At 39.3% G+C, this 18,132-nt stretch overlaps 1 protein-coding gene across 1 annotated transcript in view; it reads right to left on the reverse strand.

Annotated features, from left to right (window-relative positions):
- ERICH1 (glutamate rich 1) overlaps nucleotides 1–12,129 on the reverse strand; it is a 114,912-nt gene extending 102,783 nt beyond the window's left edge. The window contains exon 1 of the mRNA XM_004463146.4: nucleotides 11,990–12,129. Within this exon, the coding sequence (XP_004463203.1) occupies nucleotides 11,990–12,011 (22 nt within the window). The 5' untranslated portion in view covers nucleotides 12,012–12,129. The remainder of the gene's footprint in view (nucleotides 1–11,989) is intronic.
- Nucleotides 12,130–18,132: the final 6,003 nt, after the last annotated feature.

Raw genomic sequence — 18,132 nt, forward strand, 5'->3', positions numbered from 1 at the left:
ACTAAAGTTTATTATTTTAAGAAAAATATATTTGCCTACCTACCTACTTCCCTACCTAGCTTTCTTTCTCTCTTTCTAACATACTTAGCTAGCATGTAATCATATAACACATTACTTGTCTCTTGGCTTTTCAGGCCACTCCCACTGTTTCTCATTCCTCTGGCCAATCTCTCTCTTGCTAGAGCCTTTTCTTATCTTACTTTTTAAGTGCTGGGATTTTCTTAGATCCCATCCATGCTATTTTCTCCTCATTTACATGTTCTATCAGGTTAATGTCATTTCCTCACGGTTTCAACTGTTCATTAAAAAGGTGAAATCTTATGTAGTGTGCTTAGTTCTAGACTCCTATTTCCAACAACTTTATAGACACATCCACCTTATGTCCCCTTAACACCTTATATTTTAACAATTCAAAAACTGAACTCACTTTTCCACCTCAAACCTGGCATCTCACCTCTTTCAGTGGCCTCTGGGCTAAGGGCATCACTGGCTACCCAGTTCCTAAGGCTAGAAACCTAGATCCTCTTTGACTCTGTCCTGTACTCATCCTTCCCACCCCAGTCTCAGCACTCTACAACTAGACTTCATTCTCTCCATCACTGATCTCATCATACCAACTTCAGGTTCTCATTATCACTACCTTGATTATTCCAACTAACCAGACACTCTTAATGACTGTATAACCAGCCATCTGCAATGCCTACAGGTACCTTTTTATTTTTTAACTTTTTCACTTTGAAATTATTTTAGAAATACAGAATATTTGCAAAGACAGTATACAGAGTCCTTGTACACCCTCCCCTCAGCTTCCCCTAGTTTTAGTATCTTACACAATCACAGGAAATTAGCAATGGTACATTACTGTTAAATAAACTATGTACCTTATTCAGATTTCACCAGTTTTTCAACTAATGTCCTTGCAGTAAGAGTTAGTTATGTATTTTAGATACTGGACCCTAATCAGATATATGATTTGCAAATATTTTCTTCCAATCTATGAGTTGTCTTTCCACTTTCTTAATGGTATCCTTTGAACCACAAAAGTTTTAGTTTTAAAGTCCAATGTAGCTATTTTTTTTCTTTGATTACTTGTACTTTAGATATCATATTCAAGAACCTACTGCCAAATCCAAGGTCATCAAGATTTACTCCTGTTTTCTTCTAAGGAATAGTTAATTTTTTTAGTATGGTATAAAGGTCATCCTCATTCTTTTTGCATGTTAATATCCAGTTGCCCCAGCATCATTTGTTGAAGAGACTATTCGTTTTCCTTTGAAGGGTATTGGTATCCTTGTTGAAAATTATTTAACCATAAATGTATTGGTTAATTTCCAGACCATACAGTGGATGTTAAATTGAGACTAAGACTTTTTGAAATATTGTTAACACTGGAATTTACTGTCCTCTAAAACAAGACAAGCATTCAATGTCCCACACTTCACTTACTCCCACCTCCCACTCCCTGAATAGATTACCACTATAAGTAAACAGTACCTTTAAATTTATAAGGGAGGATATAGCGCAATGCATTTGCTCAATCACATGGAGTCTACAAATTGTAGGATGAAAAGAAACTGTTGTTCCTAACACTAACAGGGTTCAAACACTTTTTTAAACAGAAATAAACTGCTATTTCAGACCAAAAAAAAAAACAAAACACAAAACCGAGCAGCCACCTAAATCCTCAATGTCACCAGAACCTCCAGAGTTATAAATGAAATAAGTACCCTATGAACTGCTTGACTGTTTCCCATAAATATGAATTTTATTTAGTATGCCATAAAAATGTCTGCTTAAGTGGTCAAATCTGTTATTAATATTAAAAGCAGAACATAAATGAAAGCTATTATTTTTCCAGATACCAGGATGCAGTGAAATATCATTTTAAAGAAGTATTTCTCATTTCTAAAATTGCTTCTTTTTGATCAAGAGTGTTTGAATGTGGATGTGTATGTGCTTATGTGTTTAGATACCATAAATGCAGGCCTAAAATCAATTTAAATGTTAAAAGTCTCTTTTCTGGGTAATTTCCAATGTGCTAAAAAACAAAGACTGGTTAATATGGTTCTTAAAGGCAGACTCAGTCTCATATAACATCAGAACTCTAAGAGCTTTGTGTTATCATGTGTACCAAATAAAAACTGCTTAATGGCCAAAACAGAAATTCAAACACCTTCATCAGAAACTGGAGGACAGGCTATGTTCTCATTTTTCTTACACCTCATCAATGTGCTCCTCTTCTAACAGCAAGAGCAAGTTTTAACTTGAAACTGTAGTGTCTGTCAAAAAGCAATCACTAGAAAATAAAAAAGCAGGGGAATGGATGTGTAATACCAATAAAAAAAATAATAACCTGCAGGAAAACAAATACAATTGCTAAGTAGACGAGGCAATCAGAATTGGAAAATAACAGACACAATAAAAGGTCAACATGAAGAAAAACAGCCCATCTAAAATTAATATGTTGAAATACCAAGCTGAGAAACTGTCTCCTTTTCACAGGGGGATTAAGTCATTTGGTATAATTTTCAGAAAGGACTGCTGCCTAAACATGCTATGTCAATTTAAAGGCTTAAGTCAAATAAGAATATTTCGGTGGAGTTAGCTTTGAGAAATTAGACATTTGGGAGAAACTGTAAATATATATACTTCACAAAGAAATATAAAATAGCAAGTTCTATTACTGGTGGTAAACGTTATGGTAAGGGCTGAAACTCCATGTGCTGTCTTGACATCTGTGGGCCTCACACGGCCCAGTTTCCCTTCCTCACCAGGTGGATGAAGAGGAGGCAAACAAAACTTAGATCTATTCAACTCTAACCTTTTCCCCAATGCAGCTGTTTGATTTAAAATCTAACAGTTGGGTATAAAAAAAGGAAGCTGTTGTTCCATATTTAAGGTGTTAATAGCAGCATTTCAAGGAATTCTTTTTTCTATTTTGCTTTGGTGTTACAGCAGAAACCCAAGGCAGTTGTGAAGTGTTTAACAAGCTCCTCCAGGTACTGAGGGCTAAATAAACTAATTGAGAAGTGCTGCATCCCTTCCAGGGTACTTCATAGTCCAGGTAAAGTTTCTTGATTATGGGAATTTGGGGGTACATTCTATTTGAATTGGCTCTTATGAGAGGAAAGAAATAAGGATACTTTCTTCTATTATTATAGTCTTTTCTGAAAAAAAAAAATTGCATGTAGAAAGGAAAAAGAAAACTCTATGATAGAAAAAAATATGCATCCCATGATCTTTGATACCACTAAATAGACTATCCCATCAATGCAACAAATACTTTTCTTTTCCCTAAAAATATTCACTTTGACCACAAAAGTAATATATTCCCCCTTGCTATCCGTATACACACATATACTTTATTTTTAAAAAGATGTCATATGATACATTCCTTTCCCCAAATACATACTGTACATTTAGAAAGTTTCTTGGTTATGGAAGAGATTGAAAATTATATTCATTCATTTGTGATTCTCTAAACATTTCAAAAATTTTATCATCCCTATAAACAATGTGTCTTGGAAAAATGTCTATCAGTGAGGGCAAATGTGTACAACTAATTTGGGGTTATTAGGAATAAAATCAGTTAAAAACAAAACAAAACAAAACAACACAACTTTATTTTAAAAAATGATATTGATAGGAAGCAGTAAATTTGATGGGAATACATACTCACAGGAACAATACAAAAGTAAGAGGTCAAGCTATTAACAACTATTCTTAAATGTGACCATGATATTTCATTATGAGAGAAAAACTACAGAGCAAATAGATTTATGACACATCTCTTTACAGTTTACAATGAATAGGCTTATGAATGGAAAAATCATTATCTAGAATTAAAATGAGTTGGCAGGCTTTTAAAAATCATATTTAAATGAAAAATTGCAATTCATTTCACTCAAAATAAGACCAGAAATAGACATCAGGGGAAACTTTCACTGGGACCAGTCTGCCGATAGGTCCTGTGCCTCAACTTGCCTATTAGTATTAGACAAGCCTCCAAAAGAGCACCACTGGGGAAGAAAACAAAAACAACTCCCAACCAAATTGTTTCACTGTTTTAAAGAAAACTAGGAGGCGGGCTTGGCCCAGTGGTTAGGGCGTCCGTCTACTGCATGGGAGGTCTGCGGTTCAAATCCTGGGCCTCCTTCACCCGTGTGGAGCTGGCCCATGCACAGTGCTGATGCGCGCAAGGAGTGCCCTGCCACGCAGGGGTGTCCCCGCGTAGGGGAGCCCGTATGCACAAGGAGTGCGCTCCGTAAGGAGAGCCACCCAGTGCGAAAGAAAGTGCAGCCTGCCCAGGAATGGCAGGCATGCCACACATGGAGGGATGACGCAACAAGATGACGTAACAAAAAGAAACAGCTTCCGGTGTCGCTGACAACAACAGAAGTGGACAAAAGACGCAGCAAATAGACACAGAGAACAGACAACCGGGGTGGGGGGTTAAGGGGAGAGAAATAAATAAATAAATCTTAAAAAAAAAGAAAAAAAGAAAAAAGTAGGAGGACTTCCTCTATCTCAGTAAATACTAATGCTAGCTCAAGTTATTCCCTTTTCCATTCTGACATCTTCCTATATCATTTTAACAGCTACTTTAAACTTAACATTTTCTTAGGATTATTGTATTTTTTGGACTCTGAAATTTTTAATGTTCTTTTTTCAGTAAAAACTTTGTTTCAATGCCTGCTAAACATCTGTCAGTCTACCTATAATTTTACCAGAGTATGATACCCACTTTTTTCCCATTTTATCTCTAGAATGGGCAAAGTATTTAACTCCTGCCTGTAATCTAGGAAAAGAGGATTAAACTGATAATGGCATATCATTTCACAAAAGTCTATAATTCAATGAAAGATAGTTTCTTAATGACTTTCAAAATAGAATTATAAATGAAAAATAATTGGCTAAGATTTAAATAAGGGGTGGAAAGCTTTCTGAAATATTAATTAAAAGAAAAATAGCACTCAAAATAAGACCAGAAATAATACTTACAGGGAACATTATTAGACTCTTACACTGCGACCAATCTGCTGTGGTATCCTCATCTTACTAGTAGACACTTGCTAAATGTTACTTTTCTTCCAAAACTTTAGCAATTTGAAAGAAAAATATTCTAAGCAAACACTGTCCAAAACTTACCTTGTAGAGTTTTTTACTATCACTTACTGTATTACTAACCATTCATAAACATTCTAAATTGACATTAGGGATTTAAATTTTTATAAGGCTTTGCAAAATATATCATAAATAGGAGGAAGCAAGAAGTAGTGGGGAAAAAAAACCCACTACTCAACGTGGGGGAGACGGTACTGCTACTAACTAGTGATGTGACCTTTGGCAAACTACTAAACTCATTACAACAGGACTGTCGAGAATGGGAAATAGGAAAGGACTAAAATCTGAGATATCATTCAGAAGACAATTAAGAAAATCGTTTTATAACAATCTGAAGCTACAGGATAAACTATAATTTTATTTTAATATATTCATTTTTTCCAGTTTCATTACATCTGTTTTTTTTCCTTTGGGCAGCTTTTGCATCCAACTCAAAGAACATGCAAATGACAAAGATTCTACACCTGCAAGAGTCACATTATTTGCATTAACAGGTCATTTGGTTCAATTTATGAATGAGAGCAAGGCAGTAAGTAGTAAGGACATGGGAAATACCTGCTATTTCTGAATCCATTCACCCATCGTCCCTCCTAATTTGAAGGAAGAAGTAGCTGGCGGGCTGCCTCAAGTCACTCTCACCTTCTTCAAACCTGCCTCTTCTTAAGATATCTTGCCCTTTCATTTGTGTGGTCTTTAATTCAGGACTCAGGATCTTGCACTATCTTCCAGGCATTGGCTACTTCTCTTCTGTATTCCAAGTATGCCCACATGTCCCTCACCTCAACCAACCACAGCAGCAAAGCCTCTTCATCCGTGCTATTTCTTACAGCCACCCTTTGCTTCCATGTCACCTTCATGCTGCCTCCTTCATACCCAGGGGTGATGATAAGAAATAACGTCTAGCACACGACTGTTTATTATGGATACGGGCACTTTACATACATTACCTAATTTAATCCTCCCAGCATCTCTGTTGCTTTTTCCCCCGTTTTACAGGTGAGGTAACCGAGGATCATGAAGAATTAGTGCAAACTTACTGGTGAAGCCAGAGTTGGAACTCAGGTGGTCATGTCCAAAGAGTCGGAGTTCTCAACTAATTTGAAATACAGCCTCCCACACGACTGGGCAACACGGCTTCCCACTGAAGCAGACATCTCCAGGTTATGAAAATCCTCCCAGTGCCACGTCAAATCACCTTCCCTCCACCAACACTCTCCTGCATCTCCCTATAGCCACATATACCAACTCCAATTCATCCCAAATCGAGAGAGAACTTTTGTTTGCATTTTCACCTAAATCTTACATATCCTTTCAGAGACCTTGTCCAGTTTTCTTGGAGGTCTTTTTTCATGTCCGTCTCTTCCATTTCCTTCCTTTGGCTGTCACCTTATTCCAGATTGTCTCGACCCTATCTCTAGCTGCCCCTTTCCACATTTTGCCCACTTTCAGATTCATCTTAGAGAAAAAACATCCCATTCTTCCTATGCCCCTAACCGACACTTGCTTCTTAATTCCTAGTAAAATAAACTAAAGCTTTTTTTTTTTTTAAATAATAAACTTTCTTCAATTACTGGGCCCCAACATAGCCATCTCTATTCTGTCAGCATTCTTTCGGCTCCCTTTACTCATAGAAAGCCATTTCTTCATTCAGTAATAAGAAATTTTCAGTAATAAGGAATATTTACTGACTATTTAATAAGAATACTTATTGAATATTTATTCCCAAGTGCTGGGAACATTTGAAGCTTGCAGTGCAGAAGGGATTCAGACAAGTGATCTCGTAATTACAATATACAGGGCAATGAGTGTGACAGTGGGGGAAGCACTACGCTAAGGGAGCACGGAAAGGATGGGGGCAGGGCTCACCCAGATATGGCAGCTCTGCCCAATGAAGCAGGGAACTATCTTTCTTCAACCTGTTAGAAAACCAGGAAGTTTATTCCCAGGAAAAGCGAAATTTGAGAGGCTCTTGATTCAGACTTCAAGCAGAGCTGAAGACAGGGACAAGATGTCATCCAGAAGATGGGGAGGACATAAATAAAAATCTGCACACCTCATTTTATTGCACTCCACTTTACTGCTCTTTGTAGAAATTGCTTTTTTTTTTTCCCCACAAATTGAAGGTTTGCAGCAACCCTGCATTGAGCAAGACTGCTGGCATCATTTTTCTAAAAGCATGTGCTCACTTTGCGTCTTCATGTCCCATTTTAATTAAGGTATTACATTGTTGTTTTAGATATAGTGCTACTGCACACCTAACAGACTACAATATAGTGTAAACATAACTGTTACATGCACTGGAAAACCAAAAAAATTCATGTGACTCACTTAATTGCAATATTCACTTTATTGCCGTGCTCAATATCTCTGAGGTCTACCTGTACAGAGGTTTATTGCATACAGAGGAACGCTACAGAGGCTGAGTCTCCAGCAACCAGATGTTGCTCAGCTTGTATACTAGAAGTCCCACAGGAGTTACGTCCTAACTCTGATCTCCAGTTTGTGTCTAATGATGATGCCCTCCTGCCTGTGGCTTGAGGCCACCCTGGTGTCTGAGCTGTAGGATGTGGACATTCTCAATCTTTTAAGATTTCTACAAATGAAAAGAATCGCCCTATTCTGTTCCAGAAGGAAAGGATATAGTATATAAAACTCAATATAGAATAAAATATCAAAGTGATATTTCTGTTTTGATGAATAAAGCCAGGCTTTCCCTCCAGGCTGGTGAGTGACTGCCCTTCTAATTCCGCTCTAGAAGCTCTGCAGATATGACCAGAATGAAAGCTCTGCCCAACAGTCAGTTACCTCGCACCCACCTAGACACTAGGAATGTATAGCCCCAAAAAGAAAAAAAGAGGTTTCTTTCCAGTTAAAATGTAAACTAACCAGTCCCTTTTCTTCTGCGACTCCAAAGAAAACTGCCCGCAGTGCAGGTAAGTTCAAGGGTATAAATGGGGAAAAACACACATCCCCGGCATGACCACCACTGGTTCAGGAATTCTTGCCAGCAAGAATGTCAGGACGATGGTCAGTGTCAATAATAAGTAACAAGAAGTATCTAGTATTGAACACATCCACTCCATAGATGCTGGGATATTAGGAGTAAGGGAAATGGCAAGGTGAAGTGTAATCCAGAATGCTATGAGGCCAACCTACAGTTCACGTTCTATCAGGGAGAGTCCCGGAAAGCCAAATCTCCTTATGGCTCTCTATACAGCTGGAGTTGCACTGATTTACCTTTAGACCACACATATCCTGATCTTGTTCTCCTCATTACTCAGGGCCCTCCTCCCAGATGGGTTTAAAGTGTCAGTGTTCGCACTAGGCACACCTGGTCCAGGAGGGGCTGCTTGTCAGTCTTATAGGAAGTGGTCATGGAAGGAACACATTCTTATAAAGCAATTGTAGGCATTCTAGGTGCAGCATGCAGTACTAAATTGGGAAGAAGACAAGTTAGGGGTGGTCTTAGCCAACCAAAGGAGAAATAATGGGGCCTTTACTATAGAAGCAACAGTGGAGACAGCAAGCAGATATTTAAGAGCAATTTCACATGCATTCCCTCATTTAATCCTCATTAACACTGTAAGGCTGGAATAAGTATTCCTGTCTTCATGAGGAATCACAGAATAAAAAGTTAAATGACAGGCCTAAGGCTTGGGCGGGGGGGTTGTATGGAGGGAGTGACCCACTGCTAGAGCATAGGCACTTTGCCACAGTCTTTAGTTACATCCATTCGCTAATTCCTCCTCACCCCACAAATTATTTTATTTAAAAAAAGAGCAGAAAATGAGTGATTTCTCTAGTGCCCAATGGCACAGAGTGAGTGGAGGAAATTAGAGAGGAAGTCAAGTTTTCTGGCTCCTTGTCCAGAAAGAACCCTGTCCATGGCAAGGCTCTCCTCCCAACTTTAGCATTTAAGTGTTTTCTTTATTTTATAAGTCCAGTTCAAGTTTGCTTTCTCTACAAAACTATGCTGACTTAGATACATACAGCTTGGAGTAGGGAGAGGCAAGAAGAATAAGAGAGCTGCTTGAAAGCATGGAAGAATTGTCAGAAGAAGAGGTATGAGACTCGTTCTATAAACTCCAAAAGGCAGAACTATATCTAAGCAGAAGTTTAAAAAAAAAAAGGTAGATTTTCTAAAAAATGAAACAAGTTATCTCATGAACTCCCGTGTACCTGGCAATAAAGGTGCTAGAGAAGCATCTGTTAAGGATGGTCAAGATAGCCAAACTGGGTAGTCATTCATTCCAACTAGTACTGTTTGTGCACTTTCCAGAATAAAACAGAACACTTTTAAGTAAGTATTTACCTCTTACTCAGCAGTGTTGCTTCAAACAAAATATTCTTCCCATTAATACTGAGGTTTTTTTCTGCAAATTGTTATAGGGGAAATTGTTACATGAGCAAGCTATGTTACCTAGCAGAAGCAATCTACTCTCAAGAAAAAAAAACAATTTAGAATCACTACTTCAGATTGCCAATCTACCCATTTTATATTTTTTTGGTCTAGGACAGAGCTGAGTATCTTTTGTCTAATGCAAACAGCATGGGTCCCTTAGATATGTCCCCATCCATTTCCTTTATCAATAATTGCTACTCTAATTTCAAGGGCTAACTTGAACTACACCTGTACAGCATAAGTCCAAGAAGGAAGGGAATTTTTTAATTTTATTCATTGCTGCATCCCCATCACCTGAAAGAGTTCCTGACACTCGAAAGGAGAGGTACAACAAATATTTGTTGAATAAATGACTGTTAAAATCAGAGTTATGCGTATGGTTTTCTTTATGTGAGATACACTGAGCTATAGTGCATTCTGTGTTAATTTCTCTTCCATAAATATAGATAGCCCCATTGACTCTTTCCCATAATTCTGGGATCCAGTGTTCCAAAGAGCAGAGAGTTTGTGAGAGCAAAGAGAAAGTCAATGCAAATTAGCACCAAGCCATCATCTTGTTTTCCAGCTGTCATACATTTTCCTAATTGTAACACTCATTACAAGCCATACAAAGATGTGAAAGCTGTTGTGAAGAAAGGAAAATGGCCCCAGTTTCATGCTTCAACAAACTATAACTGTTTACAATTTTATTCCAACTAAAACCTCCACTAAGGATTTCTCATAGTGTTATCACAGCAGAAGTACTCTTTAGATAATCTTGTTAAGAAGAGATACAGAAAACTATTATTTTGTTTCCCATCTACATGTTATACCTTCAGGATTTATTAATCCATCTTTCCAAACACAATATTCTTAAACAATCTAAGGTTTATATGATAATTTTGTCATGAACCAAATAAGAAAAGGAGTCCTGTTTCAAGGAAAATGTTTAGGCCTGACTAAATCAATGAAAATATTTTGTTAATTTTAATTTAGTGATTTGAGAATGAATTTTAGAACCTGATTAGGTGCATTACATATGATCTAACTCGTTGCATAGGGAAGCATTTAATTTCAGGGCTTAGAAGGGTCAGAAACACATGAAGAAAGGGCATGAAGAGAAAAGGAACAGGGTGCGCTCTAAAACGAGAAAACATAATGTCAAGTAGCAAGAAATCCCCAAGAAAGATGTGGGGAAGCAGAAAATAACTTTAGTCCATCATGAACACTACTGTGATAGCTACCATAGTAAATCTGTTTCTAAGAATCTTAACGTTTAGTTAATAGAGCATGTCAATACTACATTCTGTGGAGGGTTTTTTAAAAGTGCTTTTGGTACTAATTAAAATACATTTATGTACATTTTAGAGCCTAACATTTGATTGTCTAGAAATTAAGTAACTTTTAATCTATGAAATAATTTTTTTAAAAACTGACTAGGTGAAACATAACTCAATAGTACTCAATAAGTAAGGGAAACCAACACAATGTTTTTCTAAAAAGGCAGAGTTTGGAGGTATATATTTTCCTCCATGCTCTATCTACTGAGAAATTTGTTTCCTTTTCTTCTTTTTTTAAAAAATAAAGTATTAACTATAGTCACCACTGAGCTTTCCATTTCAAAAGGCAAAAACACGATGATCAGTTTGAAACACAGAGAAGGATTAAAGTTACTTAAAGCCAGAAGTAACCCAAATAACAGGAGATACACGTCTAAACGTTCATTTCTCATTATGTTGATGATTAGAGGTTAATGAGGAGGGAGACAGAGTTTGTGGGGGTTAACTGAGAAAGGAGTTCCTTTTACCTTCTTACACATCAATTCTAGGGCACCATGAGGTTAACCAATTAAATTTATTCCGGCCTTTGACGCTGACTTACAACACTCTTGGCATTTACTAAACAGTACTATGCATCGGGCAATTTACCTACACTGTAGGCGAACACTTTTCATTGAACAGATAAAGAAACTGAAGCCCCGTGAAGTTTTCTTTTTTAAATCGAAGTTAAGGGGCGGGGGGGGGGGGGGGGGATGTTAAAATGTCTACAATGTCAGGCTATAAAAGTTCCTGAAGGGCGAATCCACAGACCAGGAGGTCTGGAAAATCTGTCACGAAGGGGCTCTACCAAGCGTGTATTTACTTATTAAAGGCTATGGTCCAAGCAAAGAGCTTAAGCTCCTTCCGACCCGGGCTGCTCCACGGATCAGAGACCAGCAGCTTGACAACAGCTCGCGCTCTATTGCTGATCTGTAAGGCCAGAGCTCGGATTGAGCCTGAGGGTCCTAGAGGAGCAAGAAAACGCCCCTGGCTTCGGGAGTCGCCCGGCCGGAGGGTGGAGGGCCCGGCGGAGCCCCGAGCCGAGCCCGCGGCCCAAGAACTCGCATCCAGGGCAGGCGCTGGGCCTGCGCCGGGCCCCACGGCGCCCTCGGGCATGGTTCTCTACAACGCCAAGGTCCCCACGAGAGCAGGAGCGCCGTCCTACCTTGCTTCCTGAAGCCGGACATGGTTCCGAAACAGGGCCCACGCGCTAGTGCGCCTCCGCCGGAGCCCCAGTAGCACCATTCCCCACGGGCCCAGCGGGCTCCGTCGCTTCCGGGACGCCATGCCCACAATCCCCGCCCACAAACTGGTAGTAGCCAATCCGGATCCTTGTATTCTGCTACTGAGCTGTCAATCACTCTCCATAGGACTGTACATTGGCTGCCATCGGCAGCGTTTGGAAGTCTCCCACATTGTTTCTAAAACCCACCTTCGGAGAGCTTGCTACAACGCATGCTCACTTATTCGGCTCCAGCGCAACGGGGAACAACTTAAGTTTTGATGTTTAGCTGCGGAGTTTGGGACTAGGCAACTAAATTAACAGAAGAAGAGGGGGCGGTGCTTGCTTGTGTAGAGCAGGTGCCTTTTCTGAAAGCATTTGCCTAATACATACTCTTACCATCGGTGATGTCCGCTAATGGTTTCTATTCCGGTCGCGACCCACAGTTTTGAAAAACTAAAAAGAAGGCAAGAAGTGGATCGGGCTAGCTGCTTTGGAAGGACGAGTTTACTTAAGTTTATTCAAATCCATTTGTTTTAAAATATTAGCTGGATTTAGGCTGTGAAGACTAAAAAGGAATTATGGGGAAGAAGATTTGGAGATTTGAGAGGCGATGGGTTTTAAGGCATAAGGGCTCACGCACACTATTTCACACACACACACCTGTTGTCCATTCTCCTCATCTCTTAAAGTTCCCTCCTCACTCTTACCTAATAACCTTGTTTTATATTGTATAGAACAACTAAGAGTTGTCAGGAAAATTACCCACGAGTACGTGTGTCTCCACTCATCCCCATTCTTCCATCAAGATACAAATGAGGACATGTCCTCTTCTACCCAAGTGAGTTTCTTCGACATGTCCTCTTGTCCAATCTCATTTCACCCTCTATGGGACCTTGATTTATTGTTTACCGCCCCCCCCCCTCCATTTTATTCATTAATTTTTTTAAAGGAGTATCTGTATGTTGAGCATTTGCACTGTTCCAGATATAGGGGCTATATCAGTGAGTGGTATAATGAGAGAAGACACAAAAATAAGTACAATAAATAGCATGTTGTATGGAGATTAGTGCTTAGGAGAAAAATTAAGCAGGGAGTGGAGTTAAAATTGGGGAGGTGGTGGTTACGGAATGCCATATTGAGAACGTAATTGGAGCAAAGACTTGAAGAAGGTGAGGAAGCGAACACTGAAGATACCTTTTAAAAGGGTTCAAAGAAGAAAGGACAACAAGTCTTCAAGGAAATTTCTTGACATGTTTGTGTTCGGGGAATAGCAATGAGGCCAATATGACAGAAAGAGAGTAGTAGAAGAAATCAAAGAGGAAATAAAGTCAAATAATATTTTGGGGCAAGACCATATACAGTAGCATATTAACTTTGGCTTTTCCCAGGAATGAGATGGACAATAATTGGAGAGTTTGAACAGAGGAGTGAAACTATCTAACTTATATTTTAAAAATTCACCTTAACCACTGGTTGAGAATCAATTTTAGTGGAGGGAAGCAGGGAGACCAGTTTAAATCAATTGCAGTAAGAAAAATGTTGGTGGCTAGGATCAGGGTGGTAGCATAAGATGTTGCAGGAAAAGGTAGTCAGATTTTGGATGTATTTGAAGAAAAAAACAAAAAGAATTTTGAGTTGATCAAATGTAGGCTGTGAGAGCAAACAGAAGTCTAGAATGGCTCCTTATCTTTGGTCTGGAAACTGGAAGGCTGGAATAGCATTAATGAGTTGGCGAGGACATTTGGATGATCATCTTTCTATTGTGGTGTACAGTTTTAGACATACTCAATTTGAGATACTCATTGAACATGTATTGGCATCAAATGAGCAGTTAAATATGACTTTAGAGTTCAAGAGAAAGGAACAGGATAGAGACATATAGTTGGGTTTGTCAACATGTGATGGTGTTTAAAGTCAAAAAACTCTATGAGCTCATGAAAGGAATGAGCATATACCAAGAAGAGAAATGGTCAAACGGCTAAGCCCTGAAGCACTCTAACTTTTAGAAAGTGCAGACATGAGAAAGACCCAGCTATGGAACCTGAGAAGAAATGGTCAGATAAGAAAGAGAAAAAGATGATGTGCTGTCCTGAAGTATTTCAAGGAGGAGGGAGTGATCATATGTCTTCAATAATGCTGACAGGTCAAGCAAGATGAGGACTGAGAATTGACAATTGGATTTGTCAACATGGAGGTCATCAGTGACTTTGGTTACAGTAATTTTTTTGGCACACTAGAGGCAAACACTTTATTGGAATTCAATAGAAAGAAATGCAGGAGAAATTGGAGATATTGAATATAGACCACTCTTTAGAAAGAACAATTAAATGGGGCAGTAGCTGGAGAGGATGTGAGGGCAAAAAGGTATTTTTTTAAGATAGGAAGCACATACATACACACACGGAGCATATTGGTATGGTGCAGGGTCTGATTAAATTGTGATTGAAAAATCAAGAATGCAGAAGAGAGGGAATACCTGCTGGAAAAAATATCCTTGATTAGGTTAACTTGTGGTTCTCTACTTAGATATTACCATCAGCATTTAAGCCTACTCTCAAATTTCCCACTTCAAAAAGAAATCTTTCCAGGAAACTGCTGTGCTCCTTGAGTCCTAGTTCTCTAATCTCTAGTACCCAAACATCTTGAAAATGTTGACTACAAAGCCTGTCTCCACTCTGACATTTTCAGTTGACTCTGTTGCACAGTTCATCTGGCTTCGACTTGTACTCCTTCAACTGTAGCCGCTGGTGCTAAAGTCACCAGTGACCTCCATGTCACCCATGCCACTGCAAATTTATTAGTCTTTAAATCAGTGGCCTCCCAGAAGCATCATCCACCCAATTGCTGAACCAGACTTGGGAGTCATTCTTGACTCCTCTTTTCCTTTTCTCTTCCCCATAACCCATTCAGGAAATCACATCAAGTGTATTATTCTCATAAAATTTATTTTCACTGCTAGCTAATGTCTTCATCATTTCTCACTAGGATTTCTCCAGGTTTCTTAGCATTATATAATAATGCCATCTGTTTTAGTTTCCTGGGCTGCTCAAGCAAATACCATGCAATGGGTGGGTTAAACAATGGGGATTTATTCGCTCATGATTTGATGCTGGGAAAGAGTCCAAATCAAGGCATCATCAAGGCAATGTTTTCCCCCAAGGACTGCAGCCTTCTTGGGCTGGCTGCCAGCAATCCTTCTTTCTTAGTTTGTCACATGGCAAGGCACATGGCGGTGTCTTCTGGCCTCTCCAGTCTCTTCTGGATTCCCTTGAATTGCAACTTCTTGCTTCCACGGCTTTCTTTCTCTGCCTCATTCCACATATAAAGGACTCCAGTAGTAGGATTAAGAACCATCCTGATTCAGTTGGGCTACATCTTAACTGAAGTAACCTTATCAGAAGGACCTATTTAAATATGGACCATTGACCACGTGGTGCAGCAGTGCTCAGAGATCACCAAGTGCGATGAATGTCCCATGATGATGGAGGAGGTTGTTGTTATGGGAGGAGTGCGGTGAGGGGGGTGGGGGGTATATGGGGACCTCATATTTTTTTAATGTAGCATTAAAAAAAATAAAGACAAAAAAAAGGTCCTATTCACAATGGATCACACCCACAGGAATGGATTAAATTTAGGAACATGTTTTTCTGGAGTACATGCTTCGAACTACCATACCATCCCACCACCATGTCTTCTTACAGCAGCCAAATTTGATCTTAAAATCTCATTGCCAAGCTCAAAATCCTACCACAAATCTATTATAAGGATACAATTCAAAATCCTTAAACTCCCCCAAAAACGAACTTGTTCTCTAGATTTATTTTATGCTACTATCTCCCTTGCTCACTTTATTCCAGTTATTCTAACCATTCAGGGGGGTAAGTGCACCAAGTCCTTTCCTCTCCCAGGATCTTAAAACCTGCTCTTCCTTCTGCTTCAGACTCTTTTTTCCCAACCCTACCCCTGTCCTTTTCTTGCCTAAATCCTATTCCTTCTTCAGGTCTATAGCAGGTGCCAGACCTCTGACTTCAATCGCAGCTGTGATGTACGGTTCCTCACACGTCTCCTTCCCATCTCAAGCCCCTGCTGTGTCTCTAAGCTTGTAGGTCCCACAGTCTTCTTTGAAGCCATGGGAGTTGCTCAACCCAGGGGAAAGGGGTTGGGGGTGGGTGGGAGAGGAGGAAAACCCCCCAATCACTGGCAATGGAATTTAGCTGAAAAACGGCCAGCCTTCCAACACACAGGCAGGCAATTCTGAAGTGCATACTACACCATTCCTTAGAGGATCCCCAGCAGGATGGAGCCCCAGTTAATAAGTAACCAGCTTATTAATGCACACTTCATGATCCTTCTTGCCTCCTCTGACTCAATTTTCCTACTACCTCTCTCTGGTTCCTACCAAGCAACCTTCTAAATAAGCTACCTGCACCCAAATCCCCGTAGCAGGATTGGCTTATGGAGAACTTAATGGAAAATAAAGATTTAAGTTAACTATGACTTTCTCAACTAGTTCTTTCCTAATATTGGAAACTATAATAGTGGCCCTCTTAATATTCTCCAATAACATCCTGTATTTTTATTTCAGAGAAGGATTTGTAAATATGCTATTTGTGCAAACTTTAAAAATGATTCTCTCTCAACAAAGCTCCAGGGGTCAGTGACAGTTTGTGTTGTTTAAATACGAGAGCACATGATAGCACTCAGTGCATTTTTGTGGTTGCTTAGTGTGAGTGAGTTACATTGTTGTTTTTTTTTTTTTTCATTTTTGTGGTTGCTTAGTGTGAGTGAGTTACATTGTTTTTTTTTAAAGATGGTTGGGAACAAGTAAAGAGAGCAGGAAAGTAAAGGGATTTAAAATTTAAAAATGTGTTCTAGAATCTAGTTTTGGTTAAGGTTTGGCATATGCAATGCATCTGTCTCATACGTCTGTTTCCACGGTGGAGACAAATTGAAAGCTGTTTTAAGATTAGATTAAGACAAGAGAGGCTAGATTGTGGTCAGGTGCCTTTGATATTTGTTTTCCCCTCGACATTTAGAACTTTACAAATGTAATTGTATAATACTTAAGTGCTCATTATATGAAGAATGCTTATAGAAAGTGTTTTTCTTTAAAGATCTTGGAAGTTCTGGAAAAGATTGGTTTGTCCTGTTCCAAATATTTTTGGTCATCTGACTCACTTGTCTTATTCTAACTCTTATCAATTACTTTCTATAAACTTTCACATTGGTATTTTTATTTTTTCTAGTTGTTTCACAGCTTTTTATCTCATTTAAACTACATAGCAATCCAGTTAGAGATATGGAAAAGTCCATTATAATATCTGTATTAAAAATTGTACTGAGACTTGCTCAAGGCCGGGTGATAGAGTCGGGAAACGACCATTAGGTCTCTTATTATCAGTATCTGACTGTTTCTCTTTAGGCCATAATAATTTTCCTTCATTAATGCTATCAGATATTGGAAGCATATTCCCATCTATTTAACTAGGGTCTATCAGAATATGCCCAATGTTGCTAAGTTTTCCAGATCACTGCAGGTAGTCAACACAACTTCTACTGAATTAATTCTTCTTTTTTTCCTTGGCTGGTGTCATCTCTATGAGGCCAATAGCTCAAGGTCTAAGGCGGCAGGACCCCGTCTGAGAGGTTTATTACTAAGGAGAATGCCGTTTATGGAGTTTGGAGATGTCATGGTGGATGACTTTTTTCCTGGGAAGACCCCACCTGCAACTTTCGTCTACTGTTAAGTTCGCCCGTGGAGACAGTGGGAGGTATTTACAACACCCACCTTAGCAGAATATTTTACAGCACCAGCAAAACCTTTGGAGTGAAATTCCTTTGCAAAAAAAATACCTTCTCCTCTGCAGTGTTCCTCTCCTCTCTCGGCCAAGTGGGCATCTTGGGTATCGAGAAGACTGTAAGCTGTAAATGAATTCTTCACAGGAACGCGCCAACGTGTCACTTACCTCTGTCCAGAGCGGACTGGACCTGTCCAGGCGTCGAGGCGTGTGTTTACGGTCTTCAAAAGCGAACTTTCAAGGCGCTCTTAAAATCTGCTGGTGCCCGGAGCAGGGGACGCCGCG

The sequence above is a fragment of the Dasypus novemcinctus genome, chromosome 25, assembly GCF_030445035.2.
Source record: "Dasypus novemcinctus isolate mDasNov1 chromosome 25, mDasNov1.1.hap2, whole genome shotgun sequence".
Lineage (NCBI taxonomy): Eukaryota > Metazoa > Chordata > Mammalia > Cingulata > Dasypodidae > Dasypus > Dasypus novemcinctus.